We start from the raw sequence: 20,949 nt of genomic DNA on the forward strand, positions 1-20,949 counted from the left end.
CCATCCCCCCCGGCAAAGCGGTGCGGGAGCGGCCGCCCATCTTCCTCCTCCTTCCTCCTCCTCCTCCTCCTCCTCCGTCACCGCGGGGGCCAGGCCTGAGCTTCATCGTCATCCTCTTCCTCTCTGTGTGTGTGTGTGCCGTGTGCGCGCTTCGCTTCCCTCCCCTCCCTCCCTCCTCCTTCCCTCCTTCCCTTCCCTCCCACCCATCCCAAAAAACCCCAAAAAATCCCCAAAAAAACCCCCAAAAATCCCGGCGAGCGCGGCGCTCCCATGGTGCGGGAAGGCGGCATGGCCCGGACCCCTTACAGCTCCACGCAGGACATCCAGATGGACGTCTTGGACAACGCCGCCCTCCAGGTGACACCCCCTTTTGGGGCTTTTTTTGGGGGGTGACAGCATCGCCCACACCCCCCCGTGGCGCGGTGGGGGCGGGAGCATCCCATGGAATTGCGCCCCCTTGGAATTTGGGGGGTGGGAGATGGGGTTCAGTCCTTTCCCCCTAAATTCATGCGTTGGTTAGGGGTGCTAGCGCCCAAAAATAAAGGGGCAGACCCCAAATCTATGGCGCCCCCGTAATTTGAGAGGTTTGGGGATGTTTTGGGGCACGGTGGGGGCGGGAGCATCCCATGGAATTTGAGGGGTGGGAGATGGGGTTCAGCCTTTCCCCCAAATTCCTACGCTGGTTATGGGTGCTAACACCCTGTTTGGGGTCCTAGCACCTAAAAATAAAGGGGGAGACACCAAATCCACGCGCCCCCCTTAATTTGAGAGGTTTGGGGGTGTTTTGGGCACGGTGGGGGCGGGAGCATCCCATGGAATTGCGCCCCCTTGGAATTTGGGGGTGGGAGATGGGGTTCAGTCCTTTCCCCCTAATCTCTACATTGGTTATGGGGTGCTAGCACCCAAAAATAAAGGGGAGACCCCAAATTCATGGCGTCCCCGTAATTTGAGAGGTTTGGGGGTGTTTTGGGCACGGTGGGGGCGGGAGCATCCCATGGAATTGCGCCCCCTTGGAATTTGGGGGGTGGGAGATGGGGTTCAGTCCTTTCCCCCTAATCTCTACATTGGTTATGGGGTCCTAGCACCCAAAAATAAAAGGGGAGACCCCAAATCCATGGCGCCCCCGTAATTTGAGAGGTTTATGGGTGTTTTGGGCACGGTGGGGGCGGGAGCATCCCATGGAATTTGAGGGGTGGGAGATGGGGTTTAGTCATTCCCCCTAAATTCCTACATTGGTTATGGGGTCCTAACACTCTGTTTGGGGTCCTAGCACCCAAAAATAAAGGGGGAGACCCCAAATTCATGGCGCCCCCGTAATTTGAGAGGTTTGGGGGTGTTTTGGGCACGGTGGGGGCGGGAGCATCCCATGGAATTTGAGGGGTGGGTGATGGGGTTCAGTCCTTTCCCCCTAAATTCATGCGTTGGTTATGGGGTCCTAGCACCCAAAAATAAAAGGGGAGACACCAAATCCACGCGCCTCCCTTAATTTGAGAGGTTTGGGGGTGTTTTGGGCACGGTGGGGGCGGGAGCATCCCATGGAATTGCGCCCTCATGGAATTTGGGGGGTGGGAGATGGGGTTCAGCCTTTCCCCCTAAATTCCGACATTGGTTATGGGGTCCTAGCACCCAAAAATAAAGGGGGAGACCCCAAATTCATGGCGCCCCCGTAATTTGAGAGGTTTGGGGGTGTTTTGGGCACGGTGGGGGCGGGAGCATCCCATGGAATTGCGCCCTCATGGAATTCGGGGGGTGGGAGATGGGTTCAGTCCTTTCCCCCTAATCTCTACATTGTTTATGGGGTCCTAGCACCCAAAAATAAAGGGGGAGACCCCAAATTCATGGTTCCCCCTTAATTTGAGAGGTTTGGGGGTGTTTTGGGCACGGTGGGGGCGGGAGCATCCCATGGAATTTGAGGGGTGGGAGATGGGGTTCAGTCCTTTCCCCCTATATCCCTGCATTGGTTATGGGGTCCTAACACTCTATTTGGGGTCCTAGCACCCAGAAATAAAGGGGGAGACCCCAAATTCATGGCGTCCCCTAAATTTGAGAGGTTTGGGGGTGTTTTGGGCACGGTGGGGGCGGGAGCATCCCATGGAATTGCGCCCTCATGGAATTTGGGGGGTGGGAGATGGGGTTTAGTCCTTTCCCCCAAAATTCCTACGTTGGTTATGGGGTCCTAACACTCTATTTGGGGTCCTAGCACCCAAAAATAAAAGGGGAGACCCCAAATTCATGGTGCCCCCGTAATTTGAGAGGTTTGGGGGTGTTTTGGGTACGGTGGGGGCGGGAGCATCCCATGGAATTGCACCCTCATGGAATTTGGGGGGTGGGAGATGGGGTTCAGTCCTTTCCCCTTAAATTCATGCGTTGGTTATGGTGTCCTAGCACCTAAAAATAAAGGGGAGACCCCAAATTCATGGCGCCCCCTTAATTTGAGAGGTTTGGGGTGTTTTGGGCACGGTGGGGGCGGGAGCATCCCATGGAATTGCGCCCTCATGGAATTTGGGGTTCAGCCTTTCCCCCTAAATTCATGCGTTGGTTATGGGGTCCTAACACTCTATTTGGGGTCCTAGCACCCAAAAATAAAGGGGAGACCCCAAATCCATGGCGCCCCCGTAATTTGAGAGGTTTGGGGGTGTTTTGGGCACGGTGGGGGCGGGAGCATCCCATGGAATTTGAGGGGTGGGAGATGGGGTTCAGTCCTTCCCCAAATGTTTGCATTGATTATGGGGTGCCAGCGCCCTGTTTGGGGTCCTAGCACCCAAAAATAAAGGGGAGACCCCAAATCCATGGCGCCCCCGTAATTGGACAGGTTTGGGTTTATGTTTTTGGGGAGGGGGGGGTGTTGGGAAAAAGGGAAAGTTTTGGGAATTGGGAAAACTCTTGGGGTGCCCCCCCCCTGCTCCTCATCCCCTTCCCTCCGTTTGTCCCCTCTGGTTTTGGGGTGGGGGGACACCCCAATATCCCCCCAGCATTTTACCCCCCCAAAAGGGCGTGGGGAGCACTGGGGACACCCCCAGATTGAGGGGGGGTCCCATGGGGGTTGGTTCCCATACTGGGGCGGGGGGTCTCGGGTTTTGGGGGGGCTGTTTGGTTCTGGTTTAATTGGGGGGGGAAACTAGAATTTGGGGGGCAGCTGGAATCTGGGGGGGCTGCGACCCCAACCCCAACACGGCGGGGTCTGAGCGGGTTTGGGGGTCACAGCCCCCCCACACACAATAAAGGGGAAGGGGCGCCCCCATCCCTTTCCCGACCCCCCCCCCTCAATGGGGGTTCAGCTGCAGGGCGGGGGTGGAAGGCATTGGAGCAGCTGGGGGGGGGGGTGCAGAGCTGCCCCCCGAATTTTGGGGGGATTTTTTTTTGAGTGGGGGGGTCCAGCCCTCTCGTGTCGCCCCCTCCGCTGTCCCCAGGGCAAGTACAGCCGGCGCAAGAGCCGCTTCAAGCGCTCGGACGGCAGCACCTCCTCGGACACCACCTCCAACAGCTTCGTGCGGCAGGTGCGGGGGGTCCCGGGGCTTTTTTGGGGGGTCCCGGTGCTTTTTTGTTGGGTCCCGGTGCTTTTTGGGGGGGTCCCGGTGCTTTTTGGGGTGGTCCCAGCGCTCCTTTGTACCCCGAGAACTGAGGGTGGGCTCGCACCAGGCCAGGCCTTCCGCTCCCCTCAATTTATCCCCCCCCCCTCAAATCGCAGCCCCTTTTTTTTTGGGGGGGGGGGTGTTGGGGGTGGGCACAGCCCAAAATTGAGGCTTGGCCTGCCCCCCCCCCCGTTTGAGCCCCCACCCTCTGGCCCGGGCTAAATTTACCCGGGTGAAACCTGACCTGACCTCCCCCCCACCCCGCCCCTGGCCAGCCCTGCCCGGCCCCGCCACCATGGAGGTCCCCGGCAAAGACCCCCCGGCTGTCCCGGTGAGCGACCCCCCCTCAAAACTGCAGCCCTCAGCACCCCCCGAGCCCCCCCCTCAGCTCCTCTGAGGGTTTTGGGGGGTCTGTGAGGCGCGGTGACCCCCCCAGTGTCCCCTCTGTGGGACAGGGGTGTCCCCAATGTGGGGTTTGGGGAGGGGTGCCCCACACCGGGGTGACCCCCAAATTTGGGGTGACCCCCAAAGGGATAAATCAGGGTTGGGGAGGGGTCCCATGTGTCACCCACCGTGTCCCTGGGGTGGCCCTGTGGGGTTGGGGGGGAGCAGGGGGTCCCCGATGCCACCCGCGGTACCCACAGAGCGCCCTGTCCCACACCTGGGGACAGCGCTGGGGACATTGGGGGGGACACTCTGGGGGGGACACTCTGGGGGGGGGGGGGGTCCCCGAGTCCCCTCCCGGCCCTGCAGAGGCCCCGGGCAGTGGGACGGGAGCGGGGCCGGTGTCGGTGTCACATTCCCGGAGCGGTGGTGACAGCTGCCGTGTGTGTGTGTGTGTGTGTGTGTGTCCCTTTCCTGCCGTGACCCTGCTGTGGTGGCACCGGGGTGGCACTGGGGTGGCACTGGGGGCTCCGGGGTGGCTCTGGGCAGGACCTGGGACCAAGGGGTCCATGGCTTCAGGCTGTACCAGGTGGCACCGAGGTGGCACCGGGCAGCACCAGGTGGCTTCAGGCAGGACCGTGGTGGCTCTGGGAAGCAGCAGGCAGTACCAGGTGGCACCGGGGTGGCACCGGGGTGGCACTGGGGTGGCACTGGGGGCTCCGGGGTGGCTCTGGGCAGGACTGGGTGACTTCAAGGTGGCTCCAGGCAGCACCGGGCTGTACCAGGTGGCACTGGGGTGGCACCAGGCAGCACCAGGTGGCTTCAGGCTGTACCAGGTGGCACCGGGGGGCACCGGGTGGCACTGGGGCGGCACTGGGGGTCCAGGGTGGCTCTAAGCAGGACCAGGTGGCACCGGGGTGGCTCTAAGCAGGACCAGGGTGGTACCAGGGGCTATGGGATGGCTCTAAGCAGGATCAAGGTGGTACCAGGGTGGCTTTGGGCAGGACCAGGTGACTCTGAGGTGGCTCCAGGTGGCTCCAGGCACCACCAAGTGGCACTGAGCAGGACCAGGGCAGCACTGGGGTGGCACCGAGCAGGACCAGGGTGGCACCAAGTGGCACAAGGCAGCACCGGGTGGCACCAGAGCAGGACCAGGTGGCACTGGAGCCTCTGGGGTGGCACCGGGGTGACTCCGGGCAGGACCAGGGTGGCACTGGGGTGGCTCCAGGTGGCACCGGTGGCACCGAGCAGGACCAGGGTGGCACTGGAGCCTCTGGGGTGGCACTGGGGTAGCTCCGGGCAGGATCAGGGTGGTACCAAGGTGGCACCGGGCAGCACCGGGGTGGCTCCAGGTGACACCAGGTGGCTCTGGGCAGGACCAGGGTGGCACTGGGGTGGCTCCAGGCAGTACCAGGCAGCACCGGGTGGCACCGGGCAGGACCAAGGTAGTTCCAAGGTGGCTCTAGGCAGGACCGGGGTGGCTCTGGGCAGCACTGGGCAGTACCAGGTGGCACCAGGATGGCTCCAGGTGGCACCAGGGAGCACTGGGGTGGCACTGAGCAGGACCAGGGTGGCACTGGAGCCTCTGGGGTGGCACTGGGGTGGCTCTAGGCAGGATCAGGGTGGTACCAAGGTGGCACCGGGCAGCACCGGGGTAGCACCAGGTGGCTCTGGGCAGCACCGGGCAGTACCAGGTGGCACCAGGATGGCTCCAGGTGGCACCAGGCAGCCCTGGGGTGGCTCCAGGCAGGATCAGTGTGGTACCAAGGTGGCACCGGGCAGCACCGGGCAGTACCAGGTGGCACCAGGATGGCTCCAGGTGGCACCAGGGAGCACTGGGGTGGCACTGAGCAGGACCAGGGTGGTTCCAAGGTGGCACTGAGCAGCACCAGGCAGTACCAGGTGGCACTGGGGTGGCTCCAGGGTGGCTCCCAGTGCCCACAGTGCTGGGCACCGGCACAGTGAGAGCCTGCAGAGGGATCAGAGGGCCGGGATTGGGGCTGGGCTCTCTGCCCTGGGGGGCACAGGCCGGGCTGAGCCCCCTCCCCACCGCACAGGGCTCGGCTGAGTCCTACACCAGCCGCCCCTCGGACTCGGATGTGTCGCTGGAGGAGGACAGGGAGGCGCTGCGCAGGGAGGCCGAGCGCCAGGCCATGGCCCAGCTGGAGAAAGCCAAGGTGGGAGAGGCGGGATGGACCCCCAGCCCTGGCACAGGGACCCCCAGTGCCCCCCAGCCCTGGCACAGGGACCCCCAGTGCCCCCCAGCCCTGGTACAGGGACCCCCTGGTACCCCCAGCCCTGGCACAGGGACCCCCAGTGCCCCCAGCCCTGGCACAGGGACCCCCTGGTACCCCCAGCCCTGGCACAGGGACCCCCAGGGCCCCCAGCCCTGGCACAGGGACCCCCAGTGCCCCCCAGCCCTGGCACAGGGACCCCCAGTGCCCCCCAGCCCTGGTACCCCCATTTTGGGCTGCAATCTCCCTGTTTTGGGGTGGCAGAAGGGAGATCTTCCCATTTTGGGGTGGCAGAGGGTGGCATCTCCCCTGTTTTGGGGTGGCAGAAGTTGGAATCTCCCCATTTTGGGTTGAAATCTCCACCTATTTTGGGATGGCAGGGGATGGGATCTCCCCTGTTTTGGGGTGGCAGAAGTTGGAATCTCCCCATTTTGGGGTGACAGAGGGTGAAATCTTCCCATTCTGGGGTAAAATCTCCCCGTTTTGGGGTGGAATCTCCCTGTTTTGGGGTGGCAGAGGGTGGAATCTCCCAATTTTGGGGTGGCTTCTCCCCATTTTGGGGTGGAATCTCCCCATTTTGGGGTGGAATCTCCCCGTTTTGGGGTGGAATCTCCCCATTTTGGGGTGGAATCTCCCCATTTTGGGGTGGAATCTCCCCGTTTTGGGGTGGAATCTCCCCATTTTGGGGTAGAATCTCCCCATTTTGGGGTGGAATCTCCCCGTTTTGGGGTGGCTTCTCCCCATTTTGGGATGGAATCTCCCCATTTTGGGGTGGAATCTCCCCATTTTGGGGTGGAATCTCCCCGTTTTGGGGTGGCTTCTCCCCATTGTGGGGTGGCAGAGGGTGGGATCTCCCCATTTTGGGGTGGAATCTCCCCATTTTGGGGTGGAATCACCCCGTTTTGGGGTGGCATAGGGTGGGATATCCTCATTTTGAGGTGGCAGAGGGTGGGATCGCCCCATTTTGGGGTTCCATCTCCCCATATTGGGATGGAATCTGCTCGTTTTGGGGTGGCTTCTCCCCATTGTGGGGTGGCAGAGGGTGGGATCGCCCCATTTTGGGATGGAATCTCCTCATTTTGGGGTGGAATCTCCCCATTTTGGGGTGGAATCTCCCCGTTTTGGGGTGGAATCTCCTCATTTTGGGATGGAATCTCCCCGTTTTGGGGTGGCAGAGGGTGGGATCGCCCCATTTTGGGGTAGAATCTCCCCATTTTGAGGTGAAAATCTCCCCATTTTGGGGTTCCATCTCCCCATTTTGGGGTTCCATCTCCCCATTTTGGGGTTCCATCTCCCCGTTTTGAGCCGGGAGGAGCTGCCCATCCCTCTCCATCCATCCATGTCCATGCAGACCAAGCCGGTGGCATTCGCCGTGCGCACCAACGTGGGCTACAACCCCTCGGCCGGGGACGACGTGCCCGTGCAGGGCATGGCCATCTGCTTCGAGCCCAAGGACTTCCTGCACATCAAGGAGGTGCGAGAGCCCCCGAGGGAATGGGGACAGCACTGGGCTGGGCTTTTGTGGGGTTTTTAAGGCTTTTTTGTGGTTTTTTCCCCCCCTCACTTCTATGTCCAGAAATACAACAATGACTGGTGGATCGGGCGGCTGGTGAAGGAGGGCTGCGAGGTTGGCTTCATCCCCAGCCCCGTCAAGCTGGAGAACATGAGGCTGCTGCAGGAGCAGAAGATGAGGCAGAGCCGCCTGAGCTCCAGGTGGGGGGGGCTCACCCCGATGTTTCCCCCCCTCCCCAGCGCATCTCTCCCTGTACCTTCCCCATCCCGCCCTCAGCGTTCTCTCTCTCTCTCTCTCTCCCACGCAGCAAATCGGGTGACAACTCCAGCTCCAGCCTGGGCGATGTGGTGACAGGGACACGCCGCCCCACGCCCCCCGCCAGCGGTAAGAGTGTCCCGGGGGTCCCCCCCACACCCCCCCCAAAGGCAGCTCCAGCCTGGGGGTCCCTCCCCAGCTCCCCACGGGTGCAGGCAGGGTGCCCCCATCTCCTCTCGCAGCATCTCCATTTTCTGCGTTCTCCCATCGCCATTGTCGCTCTTCTTCTCTCCCCCCCCGCGCCGTCCCCGCGGTCCCCAGGTGGCCTGGACATGGCCAGCTTTGCCTTTGAGGCCGATGAGTTAGAGGAGGAGGAGGAGGAGGCCCTGGAGGCGCAGCGCTCCCCTAAGAGTAGCGTGAGCAGTGTCACCACCCCCCCCGCCCACAGCAAGCGCATCCCCTTCTTTAGGAAGGTAACGGCGCCCGCGGGTCCCGCCTGCCGCACCCGCTGCCTGCCCTAACACTGCCGGGGGGCTGGGGGCACCCCCAAGGGGCTGGGGGGCCACGCACTGCCCCAGGGCTGCAGCACGGGGTGAGCCCTGCACCGGGGACAGTGCGGGGCTGGCTCCTCCTGCTGACACTGGGATGGATCAGTCCGTGGCTGACCCCTACCATGGACCATAGGATGGATCAGTCCATGGCTGACCCCCCCTGCATTGTCAATGGGATGGATCAGTCCGAGGTGGTATCCCTCCCCCATGTTGTCAATGAGATGGATCAGTCCATGGCTGACCCCCACCATGGACCATAGGATGGATCAGTCCGTGCCTGACCCCCCCTGTGCTGCCACTGGGATGGATCAGTCCATGGCTGTGTCCCCCCCTATGGGCCGTGGGATGGATCAGTCCATGGCTGACCCCCTATGTTGTCAATGGGATGGATCAGTACGTGGCTGACCTCCCCCCCCGTGTTGTCAATGCGATGGATCAGTCCACGGCTGTGATCCCCTCCCCATCCATGGAATGGACCAGCCGGTGCCCCCCCCTCCCGGTTGCCCCCCCTGCAGTGTGCGCATGGTGTGTTCCAGCACGGCCAGTGTGTCACCCCCCCCCGCGGCTGAGAATGGACCATCCCTCCCCCCCCAACCGGGCATAACCTGGGGGGGTTTGGGCGCTACCACTACACGGGATGGGGGGGTCTGCAGGGGCGAGCAGGCCTGCAGAGCCCCCCCGGCACCCAGAGCTACCCCAGAGGGGACAATACTGCTGTGTCACTGTCCCCAGGGCCCCCGGTCACACACGTGTCACCTGGGCACCTCTGGGTCACACACGTGTCACTGGGTCACACAGGTGTCCCTGGGTTTCCTCTGGGTCACACCTGGGTCACATCTGGGTCACACATTGTCACTGAGTCACCCCTGGAGGGTCACACCCAGGTCACTGGGTCACCCTTGGGAGGGTCACACAGGTGTCCCTGGGTCACACAGGTGTCACTGGGTCACTCTCCATGTCACACATGTGTCACTGGGTCGCCCCCAGAGGGTCACACCCAGGTCACTGGGTCACACATGTCACTAGGTCACCCTGCAGGTCACACACATGTCACTGGGTCACCCCTGGGGGTCACACACATGTCACTGGGTCACCCCTGGAAGGTCACACATGTGTCCTTGGGTCACACGTGTGTCCCTGGCTCACCCCCAAGGATATCACAACCACGTCCCTGGGTCACACACGTGTCCCTGGCTCACCCCTGAAGGGTCACACACGTGTCCCTGGCTGTCCCCCCGTGTCCCCATGTCCCCAATAACACGCATGCCTTTGCCTTTGCCTTTGCTGTGTGTGTCTCTGCCCCCGGACGCAGCCAAGCAGAAGCAGAAGTCGGTGAGTGGCACCAGGGAGGGGGGGGATGGAGGGAGGCCCCCCCCTGCTTGCAGCCCCCCCAAACACCCCGGAGCCACCGCCGGGGGTGTCCCTGTCCCCTCGTGCCCCGGTGACCGCCGGCTGTGTCCCCAGACCGAGCACGTGCCCCCGTACGACGTGGTGCCCTCCATGCGCCCCATCATCCTCGTGGGGCCCTCCCTGAAGGGCTACGAGGTGAGCAGGGGCTGGGGGGCGCTCGGGGGGCTCGGGGGGACCCCAGCCCCGCATTGTCCCCGTGTCCCTGCTGTCCCTGTGTCTCTCCCCAGGTGACGGACATGATGCAGAAGGCGCTGTTCGACTTCCTGAAGCATCGCTTCGATGGACGGTGAGGGGGGCATGGGATCCCTGAGGGGACCCCTAAACCCATAGGGGGACCCCTGAACCCCTGAGGGACCCCCAAAATCCCTGAGGCAACCCCTGAATCCACCCCTGAACCCACAGAGGGACCCCTGAACCCACAGAGAGACCCCTAAATCCACCCCTGAACCCACAGAGAGACCCCTAAACCCCCCCTGAACCCATAGAGGGACCCCTAAACCCCCCCTGAACCCATAGAGGGACCCCTAAACCCCCCCTGAACCCACAGAGAGACCCCTAAATCCACCCCTGAATCCACTCCTGAACTCCTGAGGACACTCCTGAGCCCCTGTGGGGCCCCTAAACCCATAGAGGGAACCCTAAATCCATGAATGGACCCCTAAACTGAGAGAGGAACCCCTGAGCCCAAGAGGGGGCTTCTAAACCCATAGAGGGACCCCTAAATCCATGTGTGGGCACTTGAACCCATAGAGGGACCCCTGAACCCATAAAGGGACCCCTAAATCCGTGTGGGGGCCCCTAAAACCACAAGGGAACCCCTAAACCCATAAAGGGACCCCTAACACCATAGAGGGACCTCTAAACTCATGGGAGGGAGACCCATAAACCCATGAAGAACCCACAGAGGACCCCCTAAATCCATGTGGGGAACTCTGACCCCATGGTGGAACCCCTAAATCCACAAAGGGACCCCTGAAGCCATAGAGGAGCCAGGTGTGGGGTGACAGTGGGGCCTGGGGGTGGCTGTGGGGTGACACTGGTGACACTGGGGTCCCGGGGGTGGCTGTGGGGTGACACTGGTGACACTGGGGTCCTGGGGGTGGCTGTGGGGTGACTCTGGGGTCCCAGGGGTGGCTGTGGGGTGTCATTGGTGACACTGGGGTCCCGGGGGTGGCTGTGGGGGTGACACTGGTGACACTGGGGTCCTGGGGGTGGCTGTGGGGTGACATTGGTGACACTGGGGTCCTGGGGGTGGCTGTGGGGTGACTCTGGGGTCCCGGGGGTGGCTGTGGGGTGTCATTGGTGACACTGGGGTCCCGGGGGTGGCTGTGGGGTGACACTGGGGTCCTGGGGGTGGCTGTGGGGTGACACTGGGGTCCCGGGGGTGGCTGTGGGGTGACACTGGGGTCCCAGGGGTGGCTGTGGGGTGACACTGGTGTCACTGGGGTCCCAGGGGTGGCAGTGGGGTGACACTGGTGACACTGGGGTCCCAGGGGTGGCTGTGGGGTGACACTGGGGTCCCAGGGGTGGCTGTGGGGTGACACTGGTGACACTGGGGTCCCGGGGGTGGCTGTGGGGTGACACTGGTGACACTGGGGTCCCGGGGGTGGCTGTGGGGTGTCATTGGTGACACTGGGGTCCCGGGGGTGGCTGTGGGGTGTCATTGGTCACATTGGGGTCCCAGGGGTGGCTGTGGGGTGACACTGGGGTCCCGGGGTGGCTGTGAGGTGACACTGGTGACACTGGGTCCCGGGGTGGCTGTGGGGTGACATTGGTGACACTGGGGTCCCGGGGGTGGCTGTGGGGTGTCACTGGGGTCCCAGGGGTGGCTGTGGGGTGACACTGGGGTCCCGGGGGTGGCTGTGGGGTGACCGTGGCTGCGGGCTGTCCCCTCTGTGTCCCCAGGATCTCCATCACGCGGGTCACAGCCGACATCTCCCTGGCCAAGCGCTCCGTGCTCAACAACCCCAGCAAGCACACCATCATCGAGCGCTCCAGCACCCGCTCCAGCCTGGGTACCGCCCCCGTGGCACCCCAAAAACACCCCCAAGATCCCAGACCCCCCAAACTCCCCATGGGATCCCCCCCAAGCCTCCATCTGTATCACCCCAACCCAATTTGGGGGGGCTCAGACCGCTCCTGGGGATGGGGGTGACTGACCCTGTGCTCCTCCTTCTCCTCGCCATCATCATCATCATCATCTTCCTCCTCCCCATCCTCCTCCTTTTCCTTCTTCTCTTCCTCCTCCACCTTCTCCACCCCCCCATCCTCCTTCCTCCTCCTCCAGTGAGGGGGGACATGGCCAAGGACCCCTAAGCCCCCTCCTCCTCCTTCTCCTTCTCTTCCTCCTCCTTCCTCCTTCTCCTCCTCCGCATCCTCCTCCTCCTCCCCATCATCATCCTCCTCCTCCTCCTCCATCATCTCTATTGTGTTTTTCTGTTCCCATTTCTCTTTTCTCTGGGTTCCTCCTCCCCTCCGTGCTGCCTCCTTCCTCCCCTGCTCCCGTCACAGATGTCTTGGGTACGTACAGGGACCCCCCTGTCCCCCCCCAAGGTGGCCTTGGGGACACAACCTGAGGGTTGGGGACACCTTGGTGGCATCTGTGTGTGTGTGTGTGTGTGGTTTGGGGTGGGGGAGCTGTGCTGGTGACACCGAGGTGGCCGAGCCATGGGACAGGCCCCAGATATATTTATATATTTATATATAGATATATATATTTTTATATATTCATCTATATATTTATTTTTATATATTGTTATATATCTATATCTATATAGAAAATATATACGTATAAAATATATAGATAAATATATATATATAGATATATATCTGTATTGAATATATCTATATATAGATATGTATATCTATCTATCTAAATATATATCTCTCTATAGGTATTTATATATCAATATATATATTTTTATGTATTCATCTATATATTTATTTTTATATATTGTGGTGACACCGAGGTGGCCGAGCCATGGGACAGGCCCCAGATATATTTATATATTTATATATAAATATATATATTTTTATATATTCATCTATATATTTATTTTTATATATTGTTATATATCTATATCTATATAGAAAATATATACGTATAACATATATAGATATATAGATAAATATAGATATATAGATATATATCTGTATTGAATATATCTATATATAGATATGTATATCTATCTATATCTATGTATATCTATATATATTTTAAATATATCTCTATATATATATTTATATATAAATATATATATTTTATATATTCATCTATATATTTATTTTTATATATTGTTATATATCTATATCTATAGAGTATATACGTATAATATTTATATCTATATATAGATATATATACATATATATATCTAGATTTTTTATGTATAGTATATCTATATATAGAAATGTATATATCTATATCTATATATTTTAAATATATCTCTATATTTATATATAAATATGTATACTTATTTATAGTTATATTATCTATGAATAGATAGAATATATTATTTTAGATATATATTCATATATATGCATATATATATGAATATATAGTTACATATTGATATATTTATATTTATGTATATTGATATATACTGATATCTGTATTTATAGGATATGTATTAATATATAGATATATAGGTATATATAGATATATATATTCTAATATATATTTTTTCTATATGAACATACATTTATATGAATATATAGGTCTAAATATGAATAAATTTATATATATTCTATATATCTTTCAAATTTGTCCCTGGCTCACTCCCAGATGAATATATATATTCTATATATCTTTAGAGATATATAGAATATACATATTTTAATGAAAGCTACTTTATATTAGAACCCACAAATGGTAATTCTAAATTATTTCCTTTAAGACATTTGCAGCAAAATGTGTCAAAAATTAATAGGCCAAGCAACACTTATAGTGTAATTAAGAAATCGTTAATAAATTAGGAAACAGTTAATAAATTTCCTAAATATTAGGAAACAGTTAATAAATTTCCTTAATATTAGGAAATAGTTAAATTAGGAAACAGTTAATAAATTTCCTAAATATTAGGAAACAGTTAATAAATTTCCTTAATATTAGGAAATAGTTAAATTAGGAAACAGTTAATAAATTTCCTTAATATTAGGAAATAGTTAATAAACAGCCTAATAAATTAACTTCTAACTGCGCTAACATCAGTTATAGCACTTGTATCGTCCCACCCTTCACATGAGGCTGAATATAAAATTTTTCCAACGCCTCTAAGTCAGAACAAAGCTCAACCCAGCACCTCCCCACGCTGTCCCTGTGTCCCCTGCCCCTCCCCACGTTGTCCCCACGTGTCCCTGCCCTCGGTCACTGTCCCCTGTGCCCTGTGCCCTGGCAGCCGAGGTGCAGAGTGAGACCGAGCGCATTTTCGAGCTGGCGCGGACGCTGCAGTTGGTGGCCCTGGACGCCGACACCATCAACCACCCGGCGCAGCTGGCCAAGACCTCGCTGGCCCCCATCATCGTCTACATCAAAATCACCTCCCCCAAGGTGGGTGCGGGCACCGGGGGCAGTGCCAGCCCCTCCCTGCCCCGCTGGGGACACCTGGCAGTGCCAGCTGCTGGCAGCGTCCCCACAGAGGCCACTTTGCTGTCCCCTCGTGCCCAGGTGCTGCAGAGGCTGGTCAAGTCCAGGGGCAAGTCCCAGGCCAAGCACCTCAACGTGCAGATGGTGGCCTCGGACAAGCTGGCACAGTGCCCGCCTGTGAGTGTGCCCTGGTCACCGTGGTGCCACACGGGCTGACCCCACCCTGCGTGCCCTGTCCCGTTGTCCCTGACCTGTCCCATTGGCCCAGCCCCATGTCCAGCTGTCCCTCCCTGTCCCATTGTCCTCTCTCTGTCCCATAGGTTCTGCCCCATATCCAGGTAGCCCTCCCTGTGCCATTGTCCCCTTCCTTGTCCCACTGTCCCCACCCTGTCCCATAGGCTCTGTCCTATTGTCCCCACCCTGTCCCATAGGCTCTGCCCCATATCCACCTCCCCTTCCCTGTCCCATTGTCCTCTCTCTGTCCCATAGGTTCTGCCCCATATCCAGGTAGCCCTCCCTGTGCCATTGTCCCCTTCCTTGTCCCACTGTCCCCACCCTGTCCCATAGGCTCTGTCCCATTGTCCCCACCCTGTCCCATAGGCTCTGCCCCATATCCACCTCCCCTTCCCTGTCCCATTGTCCTCTCTCTGCCCCATAGGTTCTGCCCCATATCCAGGTAGCCCTCCCTGTCTCATTGTCCCCATCCTGTCCCATAAGGCTCCACCCTGTCCCATTATTCCCACCCCACATCCAGCTGCCCCGCTGTGTCCCATTGTCCCTTCCCCATCCCATTGTCCCCTCCCTGTCCCATTGTCCCCACCTGTCCAATAGGTTCTGCCCCATATCCACCTGCCCTTCCCTGTCCCATTGTCCCCACCTTGTCCCCTAAGGCTCCACCCTGTCCCATAAGTTCTGCCCCATATCCAGGTACCCCTCCCTGTGCCATTGTCCCCTTCCTTGTCCCACTGTCCCCACCCTGTCCCATAGGCTCTGCCCCATATCCAGCTGCCCTTCCCTGTCCCATTGTCCCCACCCTGTCCCATAGGCTCTGCCCCATATCCACCTGCCCTTCCCTGTCCCATTGTCCCCACCCTGTCCCATAGGCTCTGCCCCATATCCAGGTACCCCTCCCTATGCCATTGTCCCTTCCCTGTCCCATAGGCTCTGCCCCATTGCCAGGTACCCCTCCCTGTACCATTGTCCCCACCCTGTCCCATTGGCTCTGTCCCATTGTCCCCTCCCTGTCCCACTGTCCCCATCCTGTCCCATAGCATCTGCCCCATATCCAGCTGCCCTTCCTTGTCCCACTGTCCCCACCCTGTCCTATAGGCTCTACCCCATTGCCAGGTACCCCTTCCTGTCCCACTGTCCCCGCCCTGTCCCATAGGCTCTGTCCCACTGTCCCCATCCTGTCCCATTATTCCTACCCCATATCCACCTGCCCCACTCTGTCCCATTGTCCCCATCCTGTCCCATTGTCCCTTCCCTGTCCCATTGTCCCCATCCTGTCCCATAGGCTCTGTCCCATTGGCCCCACTCTGTCCAATTGTCCCCATCCTGTCCCATAGGATCTGCCCCATATCCAGCTGCCCCTCTCTGTCCCATTGTCCCCAAGCTGTCCCATAGGCTCTGCCCCATATCCAGCTGCCTTTCCCTGTCCCATTGTCCCCACCCTCTCCCACTGTCTCCATCCTGTCCCATAGGCTCTGCCCCATGTCCAGGTACCCCTCCCTGTCCCATTGTCCCCACCCTGTCCCATTGTCCCCTCCCTGTCCCATTGTCCCCTCCCTGTCCCATTGTCCCCTCCCTGTCCCATTGTCCCCATCCTGTCCCATTATTCCCACCCCATATCCACCTGCCCCACCCCATCCCATTGTCCCCACCCTGTCCCATAGGCTCTGTCCCATTGGCCCCGCTCTGTCCCATTGTCCCCATCCTGTCCCATAGGCTCTGCCCCATATCCAGCTGCCCTTCCTGTCCCACTGTCCCCACCCTGTCCCATAGGCTCTGCCCCATATCCACCTGCCCCACTCCATCCCATTGTCCCCACTCCGGTCCCATAGGCTCTGTCCCATTGGCCCCATCCTGTCCCATAGGATCTGCCCCATATCCAGCTGCCCTTCCTGTCCCACTGTCCCCACCCCGCCCCATGTCCCCATCCTGTCCCATAGGATCTGCCCCATATCCAGCTGCCCTTCCTGTCCCACTGTCCCCGCCCCGCCCCATGTCCCCGCCCCGCCCCAGCTCTCCCGGGTCCCTCCCGCAGGAGATGTTCGACATCGTTCTGGACGAGAACCAGCTGGAGGAGGCGTGCGAGCACCTGGCCGAGTACCTGGAGGCCTACTGGAAGGCCACGCACCCGCCCAGCAGCAACCCCCCGAACCCGCTGCTGAGCCGCACCATGGCCACGGCCGCGCTGGCCGCCAGCCCCGCGCCCGTCTCCAACCTCCAGGTACAGGTGCTCACCTCCCTGCGCAGGAACCTCAACCTCTGGGGCCGCCAGGCCACCCCCAGCCCCCCCGGAGCCCCCCTGGAGGAGCACGCGCTGTGAGGTGGCGGAGGGGACATCGGGGACGTTGGGGACAGCGAGGACACCCCAGAGGCATTGGGATTGGGGGCGGCCTGGGGGGTCACAGCCTCCTACAGGTGTGGGATTGTCCCTAAGGTCACCTGGGATCAGGGTGACTCCACAGGACTGTCTGCCTCCCCAGGTGTGGGATTGTCCCTGAGGTCACCTGTCCTGGGATCAGGGACAGCCCAGGGAGTCACAGCCTCCCCAGAGGTGTGGGATTGTCCCTGATGTCACCTGGGATCAGGGACAGCCCAGGGAGCCACAGCCTCCCCAGAGGTGTGGGATTGTCCCTGAGGGTCACATGTCCTGGGATCAGGGTCACTCAGGGGAATGAGGCCCCCCACAACTGTGGGACCATCCCTGGGGTCACCTGTCCTGGGATCAGGGGAATGTGGCCCCCCCACAACTGTGGGATTGTCCCTGAGGGTCACCTGTCCTGGGATCAGGGACAGCCCAGGGAGTCACAGCCTCCCCAGAGGTGTGGGATTGTCCCTGATGTCACCTGTCCTGGGATCAGGGACAGCCCAGGGAGTCACAGCCTCCCCAGAGGTGTGGGATTGTCCCTGAGGGTCACCTGTCCTGGGATCATGGTCACCTCAGGAGAATGTGGCCCCCCCACAACTGTGGGATTGTCCCTGATGTCACCTGTCCTGGGATCAGAGTGACTCCATGGGACTCCCAGGTGTGGGGTTGTCCCTGGTCCTGGGATCAGGGTGACCTTAGGGGACTGTGGCCCTTTCCAGGTGTGGGATTGTCCCTGAGGGTCACATGTCCTGGGATCAGGGTCACTCAGGGGAATGAGGCCCCCCACAACAGTGGGATTGTCCCTGGGGTCACCTGTCCTGGGATCAGGGTCACTCAGGGGAATGAGGCCCCCCACAACTGTGGGACCATCCCTGGGGTCACCTGTCCTGGGATCAGGGGAATGTGGCCCCCCACAACAGTGGGATTGTCCCTGGGGTCACCTGTCCTGGGATCAGGGTGACTCCAGTGGAATGTGACCCCCCAGAACTGTGGGATTGTCCCTGAGGACACCTGGGATCAGGGTGACCTCATGGCACTGTGGCCCTTTCCAGGTGTGGGGCCATCCCTGGGGTCACCTGTCCTGGGGTCAGGTTCTCCACCCTGGGATTGGGGCCACCCCTGTGTTAGGGTCACCCATGGGACTGTGATCCCAAGGTGTGGGCTCACCCACCCTGGGGACCCTGGGATGAGGGCAGCCCATGGGATTGGGGTCCCCAAGGGGACACAGAGCCCCCCAGGAGTGGGACCAGCCCTGGGATTGTTCCTTTGGGAACCTGTGCCCCCCCACCCAGGGGTACTGCAGGGGCTGGTCTGGGATTGGGGTCACCCCAGGGAGCTGCTCCCATTCCTGGATGGATTGGGGCCATCCTGGGCATCTCTCCCTGCCTGGGATTGCTGCCAGCCCCACATTTGGGGTCTGCTGGGAATCTGTGCCTCCTCCTGGAGCTGCCCAGGGGATTGGGATCCCCCGGGATCTGCCCCCTTCCAGACCCACCCTGTGCCTTCCTGGGGCTGCCAGACCCCATTCCCACACCTCTGGGTGGGGGTGACAGTTTGGGGGTGTCCTGGGTGGGTTGGCTGGGGGGCACAGCCCCATCCCAGGGCTGGGGACAGAGAGGGGACAGAGAGGGGACACGTGTCCTGTGTTTTGTGTCGCTAAATCTCCCAGCGAGCCTGCCTTGCTGGTGCCGCTCCCCCTCCCCATCCCCAGCCCCGCTGCCACCGTGTCACCCACCAGAGGCTGGCCAGGAGCGTGTGTGCCCCACTAACCCCCCACTAACCCCCTCCCGGAGCGCCCCCAGCCCGTCCATCCCCGCATGGTGTGCTCGCTTCTCGCACCCAGGCTCCGCACCCGGAGGGGGAGCACGGCCGCCCCCGGCAGGAGTCGGGGGGCCGCGGGCAGGGCAGGGTCCCCCCGCCGCCCTCCCGGCCGGGCCCCCGCAGCCTGGCCCGCCAGGACACCTTCGACACGGAGGCTGCGGGCAGCCGGGACTCGGAGCCCGGCGATTCGTGCTGCATGGACATCGAGATGGATCCCGTCGAGGAGGAGCCGCCGGGCACCCCCGGGGCCGGCCCGCAGCCCCCGCCCGGCTCCTGGGACCGAGCCAAGGGCCAGGAGCCGCTGGGCCAGAGCGACGGAGAGGGCTGGGGCCGGGACGTTTACATGCGTTAGGATGAGGGGGTGCGGGCAGCGCTGGTTTTGGGGTGCGGGCCCTTTGTGCCCCCCCTTTGTGCCCGGCCAGCAGTGCCCTGGGGGTCTCCCCCTGCCGCAGCCCCCCAGCATCTCCTGCAGGGACAGCAAGTGACCAAAGGGGACCCCGCGTGTCCCCGTGCCCCCGGCGCGGGGTGGGGGCCGTGCCCCCCTCCCCAGCCCTGCCCCCCGCTTCTCCATGGTGCTCTCGGCTGCGGGGTGCCCGGAGCTGGCCGTGCCCCTGGGGGGGTCCCCGCCAGCTGCCCCCCAGCCTGGCGGTGCCTGGCACTGCCCCCCAGCCCCCTGCCCTGCCAAGGGGTGCATGCGTGTGTGTGCAGGGCTCTGGGGGGTCCCCGCTGCGCCCCCCGAGGTGTGGGGATAGGGGGGGGTCTGCATGTGTTTGCCTTGGAGGGGCTCTGCCTGAATCGGGGGGTGGGGGGTGAATCTGAGCCAGTTTTGGGGGTCTAACCTGTGCTAACAGCTCTGCCCAGCCCTGGCCTGCCGGGGGGGTCCCGCTGTCCTGGCACTGCCAGGCCCCGACCCCCCCCCCATTCCCCAGCCCCCCCTCCCTTCCCGTTCCAACCCCCCCCACCCCACCCACCCCGCCGTGCCTGTCCACGCTCGCCCTGTCCAGCCGTGTCCGTCTGTCCGTCTGTCCGTGAGCCTCTGTCCGTCCCCGCACCCCGGGGCACTGCCTTGTCCTGTGCCCGCCCCGGGGCATCCCCTGTGCCCCCCCCCCCTCAGCTCTGCGGGGTGACCACACCAGGGTGGCCCTGGGGACACCCCCACGTCCGGCCCTCACCGCGGGACGGGGCTTGTCCCACTTTGGGGGCAGCCCCTTGCCCCCCACCCCCATTTTTGGGGGTCCCCGGGGTCACTGCCTTACCCAGACCACCAGCCCGGGTCGGGGGGCTTGGGGGCACCCAGCTCTGCCGCTGCCAAGCCGCCACCCACGTGTGCCTCAGTTTCCCCCTTATTTTCGAGGGGGGGGACTCGGTGTCACTGCCTGCCAAGTGCTTTGAGCCCCCCCTGCCCCAGCGGCCAAAAATCCGGGCGGCGGGGCAGAGGGACGTCCCGTAATTTATGTCACTCCACCAACTTTTAATTTAAAAGTCCCGACAAAAAAAAATGTATTTTATTTATTTATTCTCGTTGATTTGTGTGTGCGTGTGTGTGTGTGTGTGTGGGTCGGGGGGACTCGCCCCGCTCGCTTGGTTCTTTGTAATAAACATTTCGGTGAGACCTGTCCCCCCTGCCTGAGCCTGCTGGGGACACGGGGGGACACGACACAGGGGGACACAGGGGGACAGAGAGGGACACAGGGGGACGTGGAGGGGCTGCGGTCACCGCGGCTGGACCGGGCACAGCTCAGCTCTGCAGTGAGGATGGAGCCAGGACCCGCCCGGCTCTGAGGAAGAGGAAGGAGCGAGGATCCAACGGAGGGGTCGGGGGGCTCCAGGCCCCCCCACCGCCCCGGGGATGGGTTTATCGGCGCTGGGCCGGCGCTCGGGACACGCTGTGGTCGCGATATTTACAGATAATAAATTACACCGCGGGCACTCAGGGCTGCCGGCACCGCCACTCGCTCTTCTCCGGCCGGTACTCGAACGCTCTCCTGCGACAGAGCACACATCGGCGACATCGGTGACACCTCGGACATC

General features: G+C 60.2%; 1 protein-coding gene across 2 annotated transcripts; it reads left to right on the forward strand.

Moving 5' to 3' along the window:
* Window positions 1-122: 122 nt before the first annotated feature.
* Window positions 123-20,536, forward strand: CACNB1 (calcium voltage-gated channel auxiliary subunit beta 1). 2 transcript variants are annotated; one of them, XM_064733715.1, is made up of 14 exons: window positions 123-357; window positions 3,411-3,497; window positions 6,014-6,133; window positions 7,542-7,664; window positions 7,767-7,903; window positions 8,011-8,087; window positions 9,822-9,841; window positions 9,974-10,054; window positions 10,147-10,205; window positions 11,825-11,934; window positions 14,314-14,465; window positions 14,583-14,678; window positions 16,768-16,953; window positions 18,941-20,536. In XM_064733715.1, exons 1-14 carry the CDS (start codon window positions 271-273, stop codon window positions 19,268-19,270), a joined length of 1,665 nt encoding a protein of 554 aa, XP_064589785.1. In that variant the 5' UTR covers window positions 123-270; the 3' UTR covers window positions 19,271-20,536. The 2 variants fall into 2 exon arrangements, with proteins under 2 accessions (XP_064589785.1, XP_064589786.1); XM_064733716.1 differs by lacking the exon at window positions 9,822-9,841 and adding an exon at window positions 8,280-8,431 and having other exon boundaries at window positions 183-357.
* The last annotated feature ends 413 nt before the right edge of the window (window positions 20,537-20,949 follow it).

The sequence above is a fragment of the Zonotrichia leucophrys genome, chromosome 27 (assembly GCF_028769735.1).
Source record: "Zonotrichia leucophrys gambelii isolate GWCS_2022_RI chromosome 27, RI_Zleu_2.0, whole genome shotgun sequence".
NCBI lineage: Eukaryota > Metazoa > Chordata > Aves > Passeriformes > Passerellidae > Zonotrichia > Zonotrichia leucophrys.